A 14196-nucleotide genomic window follows, 5' to 3' on the forward strand; every position below is an offset into this window, starting at 1 on the left:
ATCGCTTATAAGCTAAAAAAAATAAGTTGGGTAGTCTAACTTATTTTTTTTGGCTTTAAGCTGTTTTCAGCTTATAAGCTGTTTTAGATAAGCTAAGTCAAATGGGCCCAATTATTTTTTTGAGTTTATTTTAAGCACAAAATGACTTTAAGCTGACCAGCTAAACACTCAAAAAAACTGAAAACAACTTATAAGCCAATCCAAACGGGCTAGTAGTCCTTTATAGTTGAAAACAAAACAATTACTCCTACTAATTATTGTCTTGAATTCCTAAATCGACAATTATTTGGGGGACGATCTTTCTAAAATAACATTTATTTGCGAGGGAGGGAGTATAATACATACTTATAAAGATATACTCCATGCGTTTTAATTTATGTGACTAGACATGGAGTTCAAAAAAGAAAGAAAAAGAAATGAACTTTTAAAACCTGTGGTCTAAAACAACCCATATATGTTTATGTGGTTCTAAATAATTTCATTAAGAGTAAACGGAAAAAATTTAAATTAAATTATTTTTAAATATAGCAATATATCATTCTTCTGGAACAAGATTGGGACAGATTGTGTTTAAAGAATATAAAATAATAGTTGCGTAAAATTATTTTTACCTAAGGTTTACTATATAGTTACTCCTATAATAAGTAATTAAACATATCCACTTCAATTTACCACTTAATTATGACAAGAATTTAACATAGTTTGATACCTCTCTATCATGTTCAACTAAATTTTTCCCTAGAATTGATTCTCCACTCTTGTTTGTTTGTTTTTTTTTAATGCAAAAAAAAAAAAAGAAAAAAGAAAAGCAGAGAGACAGAGTTTCTTTGTACAAAGAAGAGTGTTGAAAACGGTTTTGCTTACCTCCAAATTTCTCTTTGTTTTCTTTCTCCAAATCCTCATCATCATCATCACCATCAACACCATTAGAAAGAAACAAAGTATATGTTGTGAGAATCTCGTGTTTGTTCAAGCCATGTGTCCTTATTCATGTTTGGAGTTTGTAATTACTTGATTCTTTTTTGAATCCCCAACACACACACAGAGACACAACTTTTCTCTATGATCTTAACAACACACAAACAACAACGGAGTTTCCTATAACCCCATTACTTGATTCTTGATTTTCCCAATTTGAGATCCTCTTTCTTGTGTTATCTGAGCTGTTGATTTTATCAAAGATGAACGGTGGTGATGTTGTTGCTGCTTCTTCAGCTGCTGCTCCACTGCCGTTAGAATGGAAATTCTCTCAGGTTTTTGGTGAGCGTACGGTTGGTGAAGAAGTTCAAGAAGGTACAAACTTTGTTATTTGGATCCACACTTTTTTTTTTTGTAATTAGGTTTTGCTAACTGTTTTTTATCTGGTTAATTGAATGAACAATTAGTTTATTTATTCACCAGCATACAGAAAAAACTGTTAGATTTCGATCACGGATTTGATGGAGTGATTTGCATGTACACTCCATTAATGAACTAAAACCAACTTCACTTTTTTTGGAGATCCTTGAACTTTTGTATTGATGTCTCTCATGTTTGGCTGGTGAATGACTACTTGTTACTCATTCCATCCCAAAATAGGTGTCGCTTTAGCTCATTTCACGCCAATTAAGAAAGACAATCAATACAAAGTATATTTATTGGATGTTCTTGAGAATTGAGCACTATTAAGAAGTGGTTCTTTAATAAAAGAGTATAGTTGGAGACAATTACTACTAGTTTTTGTCTTTAATGAACTAACCAAGTTCACTTTTTTTTAGGAGTTGATTTCTCAGATGGTCATTCAATTAATAGTTATTATCTCAAAAAGTTACTTACTTTGTTGAAAAAAATTGGAATCAAGAAGAAGGGTGGCTTTCTAAGAAAATAACTATTAGTTGAGTGACCATCTGAGAAATCAACCCTTTTTTTAGCTAAAGTTTTTTTTTTTTCTTTCTAACGTTGGAGATACTTGATCTTGTGTTTTAATGTCTCTCATGTTTGGCTGGTGAATCAGTAGTTGTTATTGATTTACTGAAGGACTATGGAGTTGTAGTTAGTTTCTTCAATTGCAAGCGTGGTCAATTGGTGGTGCGGGTGATGTATCACCTTACTGTTCAAGTGCGTAGAGCTCTCATAGACTGATACTTCAATTTAAATCATAAGGGCATAAATTGCTAGTTAAAGTCCTGGATTTGCCACTGATGCATTTGTATGAGAAGGTGGTTCCATATTTTGCCTCTAGGTATACTCTACAGTCTTGCTTAAGGCTGTTCGAGCTTTTATGATGCAGTAACTGGACATCTTTTTAGCTCCTATATAGTAAGTTTCTTGAGATTGCAGGGCGTGTTTCAATACAGCGGGCTGCTTGCAGAGCAATTTATATTGGCTGAGATGCCTAAATGGTCAAGGTAGACAAAACACGTTTGTTGAATTTTGGAAAGATTGGAGATTGCCCATGGGGGTGTCGGCTTGAATCCAGCCAAGTGTTTAGCTGCACATGAAAAATGGAGACCGTTCCAGTGAGACGACTTTGGTTCAAGATTGTTCTGCTATTAGAAGTTGTCCATTTCACATAGTTCCAAAGTAGTTCGAAGAAAATTTATTCAACGTTTTAGGCTGTCTGAAAGTAGTTTGTATCTGCTCTGTCTTTTGTGTTTCCGAGATGCTACGTCATTGGACTCTTGTTGGGTGATAAAGTTGTTCATCATGAATTTGATTGACAGCTCCCAGGCAAAAGTTCATATGCATCTGCTGAGTGTTCTAAGTTCTAACCCTCTGCAGCTCCTACCTTGTGCTTTAGCTTCCTCTTTTAGAACTATCCTGATTTTCTTGCCCAGAGTTTGTTTTGGGTTAAGTAAGTGAATTTTTTTTGACTGCACCAAGAAAGTGCTAGTATGTACATCAACTCTGATCCTCTTAATAAAGAAGGGATTCCAGAGAGTCATCAAAAGTATTTACACCACACTCAATCTTGAGGTTACACCAAGAATTATATGTAATGCTTCAAATATAACCGAGTGTATTGCTGAGTATTTGTTTCAAAACACCTCTTGTTTCTTTCCTTCTGTAATGACCAAAAAGTGCAAAGAGGGATAGTGTTCCAAAAGTCTTTGAGGTGCTTCTTCATTCTCTGCCCGCCCCAGCTGTATACAGCCTCTTTCTGTGTTTCTGGATGCATCCATTGCATCGAAAACACAATAAGGAACAAGGCCACGCCTCCCATGTATTGACAACACATGTAAACGGGAGATCCACTGTTGGCTTCGCGTAGAAAACACTTACTGCATAGCTGAAAACCTCTTTTTGTAAATTGTCCTCTGTTAGGAACACTTCCTGTACTGCCAGCCAGCCAAAGCCAGGTGCTCTTGTAATTAACAATGCTTATTTTAGCATTCTATTTACAATAATGTTGAATTTCATCTAACTCCTCAAAGTTGAGATTCGAATAATCAACTGATTCTCATTAGATCACTTTGCGTGCATTGTTTGAAGAAGCACACTTCTCTAAAGATTGTGGCTTCAATCTAGAAGTGATAACCCCTCACTTCGTATCGTGTCATGCTTTAAGCGGCAAAGTGATGACATTGAATAGCACTTCCTTCTTATGGATGTCTTAATAAATTCATGCAAATGTTCGTCATTTCTTTAAAAGGATAATCATGTCATTTCGGAGCTTTCTTTGCATGGTATTTGAGTGAGTTCATTTAGTGTAGGATTTGTATAGTTACCTATAAAAGAACATGTAGGCTTTGGACAATTCACAATAATGTTGCACTTTATATTGATGTTAAAGTGTAATGACCATACGTTTGTTATGCATTGTACGAGGGACACCTTACGTTCTTGAACCGATAACCATCTTTCGGATAATCTACTCTCCTCCGTCTCTTCGAAACATGTGCATAAGACTTTCATCTCACACGGCTCCTAAGTGATAAAAGAAAAAAACCCATTTTCTTTCTTTTTCGATTACCTTCCTCGCGTATGTATAAGACCGAATCCATTCGATTGCTAAAAAGGATTACTAATCCTTAAGTTTTCGAGTAATCCTTCATCAGTGGTTGTGAATGACTGATTTTTTAACCTGTCTCATGCATTGTATGAAGAACCACACTTCTCTAAAGGGCGTGGCTTCACTCATGCAGAGATAACCCCTCGCTTCACATCGTTTCGTCGCTTTAAGTGGCAAAGTGATGACATTTAATAACACTTCCTTCTTCAATGGTACTTGTTAATAAATTCATGCAAATGTTCGTCAGTTCCTTATAAGGATAAACTCGTTGTTTCAGAGCTTTCTTTGCATTGCATTTGAGTGATTTCATTTAGTGTAGGCTTTGTATAGTTACGTATAAATGAAAAGGTAGGCTTTCACAAGAATGCTACACTTTATCTTGATGTTGAAGTGTAATTGTAATGCATTGGATGTGGAACATCTTACGTTCTTGACCTGATAACCATTTTTCAGCTAACCTAGCCTCCTCCATCCCTTCAAAACCATGCATGAGACTTTAACCTCAAGGGGCTCCTAAGTGATAAAAGAAAGAAGAACCCATTTTCTTTCTTTTTTGATTACCTTCCTCGCGTATGTATAAGACCGAATTCATTTGATTTCTGAAAAGGATTACTAATCATTAACTTTTCGAGGAATACTTAATCAGTGCTTGTGAATGACTATGATTGATTTTTCACCTTCGTCGCGCATTATTTGAAGCGCACACTTTTCTAAAGGGCGTGGCTTCACTCATGAAGAGATAACCCCTTGTTTCACATCATTTCATCACTTGAAGCGCATACTTCCTTCTTTAATGGACATGTTAATCAATTGGCATAATACATAAATAAACCCTCAAACTTGGTCTCAGCTGGCAAGTATGCCCTCTAACTTTGGGTGTGCTCAAGTAAACACCTCAACTTGTCTCCATTTTATCAGTTGAACACTTTAACTTACAAAATGATCATCTAGACACCTCCAAACTTATGTACCACGTCAGCATTTGTGTTTACGTGTTCAACTTTATGCAAGTTGAGGTGCCTACTTGTGCATACCCCAAGTTGGAGGGCATACTTTCCAGCTGAGGCCAAGTTTGAGGGTCTGTTTATATATTATGCCTAAGCAATTTATGCAAATGTTTGTCATGTCTTATAAGGATAAGCTTGTCATTTCGAAGCTTTCCTAGCATGGTATTTAAGTGAGTTCATTTAATGTAGACTTTGAATAGTTACCTATAAAAGAAAATGTAGGCTTTGGAAAGTTCACAACAATGCTGCACTTCATCTTGATGTCGAAGCGTGATGATCATACGTCGGTAATGCATTGTATGAGGGACCTTACGTTCTTGAACCGGTAACCATCTTTCGGCTAACCTAGCCTTCTCCGTCTCTTCAAAACCATGCATGAGACTTTCATCTCACATGTGATAAAAGAAAGAAGAACCCATTTTCTTTCTTTTTTTGATTACCTTCCTCGCGTATGTATAAGACCGAATTCATTCGATTTTAAAAAGGATTACTAATCCTTAACTTTTTGAGGAATCCTTCATTGGTGGTTGTGAATGATTGATTTTTCCACCCTTCCTCGCACATTGTTTGAAGAAGCACACTTCGCTAAAGCGCGTGGCTTCACTCATGAATTGATAACCCCTCATTTCGCATCGTTTCATCGCTTTAAGCAGCAAAGTTATAACATTTAATAACACTTCTTCTCCAATGGATGTGTTAATAAGTTCATGCAAATGTTCGTCATTTCGGAACTTTCTTTGCATGGTATTTGAGTGAGTTCATTTAGTGTAGGCTTTGTATAGTTACCTATAGAAGAAAATGTAGGCTTTTGACAACTCACAACAATGTTGCACTTTATCTTGAAGTCGAAGCATAATGATCATACGTCTGTAATATATTGTATGAGGGGCACCTTACGTTCTTGAACCGATAATCATCTTTTGGCTAACCTAGCCTCTTTTGTCGCTTCAAAACCGTGTATGAGACTTTCATCTCACATTACTCCTAAGTGATAAAGAAAAGAAGAACCAATTTTCTTTCTTTCTTTATTACCTTCCTCGCGTATGTGTAAGACCGAATGAAAATTCATTCAACTTCTAAAAAGGACTACTAATCCTTAACTTTTTGAGGAATCCTTCGCCGGTGGTTGTGAATGATTAATTTTTTCAACCTTTCTCGCGCATTGTATGAATAAGCACATTTCTCTAAAGCGCATGGCTTCACTCATGAAGTGTTAACCCCTCATTTCACATCATTTCATCGCTTTAAGTGACAAAGTTATGGCATTTAATAACACTTCTCCTTCAATGGATGTGTTAATAAATTCATGTAAATGTTCAAGCTCGTTATTTCGGAGCTTTCTTTGCATGGTATTTGAGTGAGTTCATTTAGTGTAGGCTTTGTATAGTTACCCATAAAAGAAAATGTAGGCTTTGGGCAGTTCTCAACAATGCTGCACTTATCTTGATGTTGAAGCGTAATGACCATACGTCTGTAATGCATTGTACGAGGAACATCTTACGTTCTTGAATCGATAACCATCTTTTGGCTGATCTAGCCTCCTCGGTCCCTTCAATACCGTGCATGAGATTTTCATCTCAAACGACTCCTAAGCGATAAAAGAAAGAAGAACCCATTTTCTTTCTTTTTTTGATTACCTTCCCTGCGTATGTATACAACCGAATCCATTCTAATCCTTAACCTTTCATGGAATCCTTCATCAATGATTGTGTGGTTGTGAATTTTTTCAATCTTTTCGACCTTGGTTCATTGGAGCAAGTCAAAAAGATTGAAAGATAGAACCATCTGATTTAATTCGTTTGTCAATAGCCACGTGATGATCGTCTTAGGGCGATCCGTTTGTCGAACAGAAGCTCTTATTACACTCGTAGTCTTTGAAGGACGAGAATCAACTATGTAGCATCTAAATCGAGAATTCAAGTAAATGACTCGTGAATTTGCTGCCAATAACACTCTCTGTTGCTGGAAATATTTTCATGGTTGCATTCATGTGAGTTCATTTAATATAGGATTCTACAGTTTAGGATAATGCTGCATTTATGCTGATATGGCAACATCCAGGTGAAAAGAAAGAGACAGAGAGTTGTCTCTCAATATTGTGCATGGCTTCCTCTTAATAATACCCAGCTTGTTCTTTGGTGTATAATATAGTTTGACTAGTAATTTTAGGCAGTTCGTGTTACCCGAGATAGTTGCTGATAGTTTACTGTCAGACTTTTACATGTAGATGAACCTTTCTGGGAAATAATCAAAGTTTCAGATCAAATATTACGTAATGGATTTGATGTCATGTAATAATGCCGCTGACCCTTTCTGCAGTTACATAACTTTCTCAAATAGTGGAAAATTATTTACTATGCTAATGGTGTTAAGAAATTTTTGACATTCCTTTTTTTTGAATCTCATGATTTGTTTTGTCTCTGTTATTGCAGTTGATATCATCTCAGCTATTGAGTTTGATAGAACTGGTGACCATCTTGCCACCGGGGATCGAGGGGGTAGGGTGGTATTATTTGAAAGGACAGATACAAAGGAGGTTGTTTCTTCAACCTTGTAGTTATTCAGATTTGGAGGTTCTTTTGATTGATGGTCTTTTCCTTGCACTTATTTTTTGTTTAGCCTGCTGGAAGCCGAAGAGAATTAGAGAGAATGGATTATCCAGTCATTCGGCATCCGGAATTCCGCTACAAGACAGAATTTCAAAGCCATGAGCCTGAGGTAGGTGACTCATCTCTGTTCTTAACCTTCTTTCCTGCTGGATTTCTCTCTTAGGAACTCTTGCATCGTGTACTTGTCTGACAAACAATATTTTAAAGAGCTTCAGAATTTTTTTACCTTATTGTACGTGTGTCCTAGAAAGAGATGGATATTTGAGCCACCACTTTCGTGTGTCAATGGTGGATTACTACCCCTTTTTCTAATAACCGTGGTGTCCAGACCGGCTTGCCCGCTTCTCAACTAATTCCATAGGATACTTGCTACCTCCCACCAGCACAGGGTACGGATAACTCTGTCCCCTAAGGTTCGGACAGATGTGAAGAAATCACCTAGCATTTTTTGAATGCTGGAATTTGAACATGAGACGCCACCCCCTTGCGTGCAAGTGGATTACCGCTTTTCTACTGCTAGTTTTCACTCTTCATCTGCTCTTATTTCCTCTTTTTGCCGATTCAAGTAGAACTCTAATTTCCTTATCTACATCATTCAGTTTGATTATTTGAAGAGTTTGGAGATTGAGGAGAAGATCAATAAGATCCGGTGGTGCCAAATGACTAATGGTGCCCTCTTTCTTTTGTCTACTAATGACAAAACTATAAAGTTCTGGAAGGTAAGTTATCTCATTCGATTTGCTTCTCCAAAATTCTCAGTGGTAGTAAATGTAGCATATGTTTGATTACCCTTATCAAGTAAAATGACAATGAATCGTGTTCCTTATTTACTTATCCCACAGTACTGTTGCATGGGAGAGTGATACTAATAGCAATTTCAAGTGTTTAGTCTGACAAGTCTTCGTCTTCAAATTCATGATAGTATTAGAAATTTGTTGTATTGGAAGAGGCTGAGAAAGTTGTGTTGTGGGATGCCTGGGAAAAATGATATTTGGTGAACGCTTTGGAGAAATTGTCTTTTGTAGGACGTATTCTTGCCTTATAGTTGTATATCAGCTATGAACAAGACCCTTCTTCCATTCTTGTGGACTGCGTATTAGTTGAGATGAGCAATTTTTTGACAAGCTACTGCTGAAGCACCCAGTTCTTCTTGTGACTAGCTATGTTGAGGATGCCTATCAACATGCTAATTTGCTTCCTAATTATTTTTCCTGAACTCTTCAGGTCCAAGAGAAGAAAGTTAAGAAAATATCTGACCTGAATATTGACCCTTCCAGAGGTGTTGCAAATGGCAGCATGCCCAGTTCAAGCGTTTCTTCATGTCAAAAACAGTATCTTGCAAATGGGTGCTACACAGATGGATCTTCCAAATGTTTAAGCAATGATTTGCCGTTTCCACCTGGGGGTCTTCCTGCATTACGTTTACCTGTGGTAATTGTACTTAAGCTATATATGCAACTGCCTATCTTGTACTATGTGTGGATATCAAGTTTTTCTATGTGCATTGGTTTTTGTAACCTCTCCAAGTATGTACATTAGTTCTCGTAAGTACATCCAGCATTACCTATTAAAACAACAACTTCCATTGGTATGAAGTTTCATATAATTGTCGGAAAGAAAATACTTTAGAGAGGAGAATATTTCACGAATTAATATTTGAGCTCAACAACTCGTATATAATACTCCTTAATTTGGTTTATTTGGGGAATCTGTTTTGATGACTGCATACTATTCAAAAACACCTGTTAAGGTGTATAATTTTGGTTAATTTGTTCATCCATGTTTTGGTGCAAAGTGCAACAAGAAGCCAGAAGTATCTCTATTTCACATTTGAGTAAATTCCAAATTGCCCCTTTTAATATTTATTAATTATGCGTACAAGCTGGCATACATATGTACATCTGTATATGTAATGTGTATATGTGCTTGCATGGATATGGGTCAGCAGGTAGGTGCGTGTATCCTCTACTTCTCAGGCAGGGTAACTGAAGTACCTTTATGCCTTTGTTCTTCCTTAAATCTTTTCTCCGTTGCTCCAGGGATTTCCATGGGGCTATAGCTCATGTTCTCTCTGACAAATGCTGTTGTTTTTTGAATTTATTTTTACGTCTTTATTACTCTTTTCTGCATCTAAGAGCTTTGGAATCTGAATTGCAGGTTACTAGCAGTGAGACCAGCCTTGCTGCTAGATGTAAAAGAGTGTATGCCCATGCACATGACTATCATATCAATTCTATTTCAACTAACTGGTGAAGTTCCATGCTACATTGAAATCTGGTTTACCATGCCTCTTCTATTTGTGAGAACTTAATAGTAATTTTTGTTCGTTTTCCTTCTTCTACATAGTGATGGGGAAACATTTATATCAGCTGATGATCTCCGTATAAACCTTTGGAACTTGCAAATAAGCAATCAAAGTTTCAATATTGTTGATGTCAAGCCAGCAAATATGGAAGATCTAACTGGTGAGTTTTTGATGTGTTGATCTCAACTTCCATTTTGTTGTGGGCACCTCAATACATGATAGTTTTATATTCTTATTTATCGAAGCACTTGTTTCAATGAATGCTCAAATTTGTTTAGATGTTTGTTATTGCAGAGGTGATAACTTCAGCTGAATTTCACCCTACCCACTGTAACATGTTGGCTTATAGTAGTTCAAAAGGATCAATACGTTTGGTAGATTTGCGGCAGTCAGCATTGTGTGACTCGCACTCTAAATTGTGAGTATCACATTTACTTATCTTCTTGTCCTTTGCTGATCGGTGTTTTTCTTTTTTATCCTGTATATCAAAACAAGATATCTCCTGCAAAGAAATATTCTGGAAGAAAGCTAGTTTCTTACCATAAGGGCCCCGGAAAATGATACTCCTCAAGTTGAGAGATACTTATTTTAAAATTTCTTTCTCATTCTTTAATAAGTTGAAATGTTGGTTTTGCTCCTATATGCAGGTTTGAGGAACAGGAAGCTCCTGGCTCTAGATCCTTTTTTACCGAGATAATTGCTTCAGTTTCAGATATAAAATTTGCAAAGGCTGGAAGATACATACTTAGTCGTGACTATATGACCCTTAAGGTTGGTCTTTCTCTCCCATCTAGGGCTAAACCTTTTCAGTTGACTGATGTGATAGATGTGCAACGTTGTGTATCATATTCTTGACTCTGTAAGTACTGTCTGATATGTAAAAGGTGCATAAGGGAAACAGACTTCTCAGAAGGTAACATGACTGTGGTCCATGGCAAAGTCCTTTGCACCTCTAGGTCACATTCCCAGTAATTGGTTTAGGAACATGTTTAATGAGTGAGCTGTGACAATCTCTTCACTGCCAGAGTGTGATCTAATTTGCTAGATGCCCACTTATTCCCGAGAAAAGGCACATCGATAAACATTTTATTGTGCAACTAGAGTTTTCCTTGGTGAACTATTTAGTTAGAAGACTGAAATGTGCAGTTTCTACATGTTGTTTCCCCTCCTTTGCTACTGAAACTTACCTTACCTTGCAGCTATGGGATATAAACATGGATTCTGGTCCAGTTTCAACTTTTCAGGTTCACGAATATTTGAGACCAAAGGTGAATTGCTTTCTCCCAGAGTTAAGTGCTTGCGCTTGGTTAGTTTCTCATTTGTGTCTGAGCTGATTAATAATTTTATTGTATTGCTATGCAGTTGTGTGATTTATACGAGAATGATTCTATCTATGATAAATTTGAGTGTTGCCTTAGTGGTGACGGTTCGCGAGTAGCAACTGGATCTTATAGGTGTGTAGACTTCTTCTTTTTCTTTTCTTTACTCTTTCTTTCCTTTTGTTTCTTCACCAATGTGATTTATCTTTTAACAAATAACTTCTACTATTTCAGCAATCTTTTTCGTGTGTTTGGTTGTGCTGCGGGAAGCACGGAAGCAACCACATTAGAAGCGAGCAAAAACCCCAGGTACCTGTATTAAAAGTTTTTCAGCATGTAAATTTATTTGGATATGTTGTAATGTCACGACCTTTGGTGCCTTTGATTATTCTCCTTTAGAAGACAAGTCCAGACCCCTTCGAGGCCTTCCAGGTCCTTGAGCAGCAGTATAACACGTGTTGTCAGGAGAGGTATGCCTTTCTAGATACAGATACATAGTTTCTTCCTATCTGTGAGTATGTTCATTATCTATATTTGAAAATTTGCCCATCACTATGAAATATATTTGAATCTTCATGATGCATTCCAGGATCAGAAAGTCCTGGCGCTGATGCTAATGTTAACTCATATGATTTCACTACCAAACTGCTCCACCTTGCATGGCATCCAACTGAAAATTCAATTGCATGTGCTGCTGCAAACAGCTTGTATATGTATTATGCATAAGTCATGACAGGAGGAATCGGGTTCTCTTGGTTTGCATTTCCTGGAGTTGCTTTTTCAGAAGGCTTCTTTTCGAATCAACTTGAGATTCTACCATTTCTCACTTCCACAATCCTTGCCGACGTATATTACATGCTCTTAATAAAATGGCTCAAAGAATGGACAATTTAGCAACTTATTTGTCAATGACCTGGCATTCTTGTTTTCTTCTTACGATTTTCTCCTTTACCCTTTTCGGGATTTCCTATGTATCTGGTTAGCGTCAGGATAGATGTCATCGTTGTAGTTCTCCCTCAAGCAAAACTGATAGATGTGCAGAAATCGTTATTAGATAAGGTAAATGCAATTTTACTCGAAATCTTGCTGGATAACTTGCAGGGCATTAAGCTAAGTTTATGAGATAGCGTTATTTTTTGTAGGATTATTTAATGTGTTTTTTTTGCTATAGATTATTGTCTAAAGTAGCTTTTTTTTTTTATTTTTCTTCACCCCTCCTTGTAAAAGAAGTTCAAGGGCACTGACATTTATTTACCTGCATTTTTTTGTTGCTTTGGTAAAGTGAAACTTGCATTGCCAACCTAGGTAGTTTTACTCTGCTGCTGGAGCCATGTAATGGAACTAAACCATGATCTAGCTAACAATTTTTACACTGCTGCGTCTTCCAACGGTGTACTATTTTCCCATTAGGATAATCCCTAATGTTCTCTCCGAAACGATACCATTTTTGTTCTCCCTTATGCTAACATTTTTTTTACACGTTAGGTCTTTGTAGTTCTCCCACAAGCAATACTTCTGTCATCAGTGAATATTTGGGTTACTTGTGCTTATGGTTGGTTAATGTTTTAAAAGTGTGCAAGCATGTTTTATACTCGCCGGAAGAGCAGCAGGGAAGAACTATGATTTGTTCTTCCATACGGATATACAGAAATGCTTCATCTCATAACAATATATATGTTGACATAGTGACTCTGATGGTGGATGGATATGCATTATTGATCTATTTCTATCAATTGCGAAGAATTTGGTTGCCTGCCTTGTAAAATTCTCGATAACCAAATGATACAGAATGTCAGATCCCGGTTAAGGTAAAGATGTATCCAAGAATAGAATTGAGTTAAATGATAATAGAATGAAATTACTTGCTACTTATGGCTGATTTGATCAATATCTGTTCAGCGAGCAAGGTTGTATGATAAATTATACTCCTTCCGTCCTAAGTGTTATTTTAGCAAAAAACACGCATATTAATTAATAATGCAATGTGAAGTTTGCTAAATTATCCTTACATAATAATAAAAATTAATTACTTTTTTTCTCTTGATTAGAGCATGTACAAATAGTAAATCTTTTGACATTGGGAATTCAACAATATCAAGTCAATATGTGATTTTTTCAATTATCATTTAGATGTTACTTTAATTTATCACTTTTTGTTTAAGGGTAGAGTTAGAAAACTAGTTAATTTATGTCTTGGTTTCTTAAGGTGACACTTATTATGAGAGAAAATCTTTTGGCTAAGGTGACACGAGTACATACCAATTTTGTCGTTACTTCACTTTCAATCGTTTTGTCACCATCTGTGACCTGTTATCCACACAATTCATTATGATGTTGGTATTTATTAGGACCAGTCAGTCTACGATAATCTGATAGTCCAATTAAAGCTAATGCAATTTAGATATCCTGAAGTATTGAAAATATGGATTTCCTTCATGAAAAAAGAAGGCGGCGGAAAACAATTGTGAAAGAGTTACTATAAGTTTTACATGTTTAGTGTAAGGAGTTTTTACATTATCTACATCATAGTAGCATTCTCTCCTAATGTGAAATTAACTCTTCCAACATCATATAAAAATTTGTCGACAAACACAAGCTGAAAATGATTAATCACAAGAAATCAGCAGCATGTAGTGGTTGCCAGAAATGATTCCTGGTGGTCATTGACAGGATGGCTATGGCGCAAATTGTCCAAGTGCATGCTAACTGAGGCGTGTTGCTCACAAATGGATTTGACAGTTGACAATGACCTCTCTATATACGACGTGCGATGATCATCCAAATGTGAAACCGCTAGCACTGTATGAGAACATAGAATCAAACGTTAAACTTCATATCAATGTCAGTAAGCAATTCCATCTTAATTAGTGAGCTGATAGACGATAGAGGTAGGTATGTCTTGCGGACTTCGGGTCCACGAGACCAAATGCGTGAGACACACTCGCTTCAAACGTATCACATGAAC

At 36.6% G+C, this 14196-nt stretch overlaps 1 protein-coding gene across 6 annotated transcripts; it reads left to right on the forward strand.

Annotated features, from left to right (window-relative positions):
• The first annotated feature begins 697 nt into the window (after nt 1-697).
• LOC132645676 (serine/threonine protein phosphatase 2A 55 kDa regulatory subunit B beta isoform-like) lies at nt 698-13151 on the forward strand. 6 transcript variants are annotated; one of them, XM_060362814.1, is made up of 14 exons: nt 698-1293; nt 7431-7534; nt 7618-7716; nt 8207-8326; nt 8832-9038; nt 9765-9856; nt 9954-10072; nt 10207-10330; nt 10560-10683; nt 11112-11180; nt 11275-11366; nt 11466-11540; nt 11634-11701; nt 12717-13151. In XM_060362814.1, the coding sequence occupies exons 1-14, from the start codon at nt 1182-1184 to the stop codon at nt 12992-12994; spliced, it is 1683 nt and encodes a 560-aa protein (XP_060218797.1). In that variant the 5' UTR covers nt 698-1181; the 3' UTR covers nt 12995-13151. The 6 variants fall into 6 exon arrangements, with proteins under 6 accessions (XP_060218797.1, XP_060218789.1, XP_060218813.1 ...); XM_060362806.1 differs by having other exon boundaries at nt 699-1293; nt 11631-11701; XM_060362830.1 differs by having other exon boundaries at nt 699-1293; nt 12804-13151.
• Nucleotides 13152-14196: the final 1045 nt, after the last annotated feature.

Source organism: Lycium barbarum, chromosome 1 (assembly GCF_019175385.1).
Source record: "Lycium barbarum isolate Lr01 chromosome 1, ASM1917538v2, whole genome shotgun sequence".
NCBI lineage: Eukaryota > Viridiplantae > Streptophyta > Magnoliopsida > Solanales > Solanaceae > Lycium > Lycium barbarum.

What these genes read in the sequence shown, in the direction of transcription:
- LOC132645676 (XM_060362806.1), top strand. Translation starts at nt 1,182, where the DNA reads ATGAACGGTGGTGATGTTGTTGCTGCTTCTTCAGCTGCTGCTCCACTG. An exon ending in AATTCTATTTCAACTAACTG is followed by an intron (nt 9,857 to 9,953) that starts GTGAAGTTCCAT and finishes TCTTCTACATAG; the next exon opens with TGATGGGGAAACATTTATAT. An exon ending in TGTGACTCGCACTCTAAATT is followed by an intron (nt 10,331 to 10,559) that starts GTGAGTATCACA and finishes TCCTATATGCAG; the next exon opens with GTTTGAGGAACAGGAAGCTC.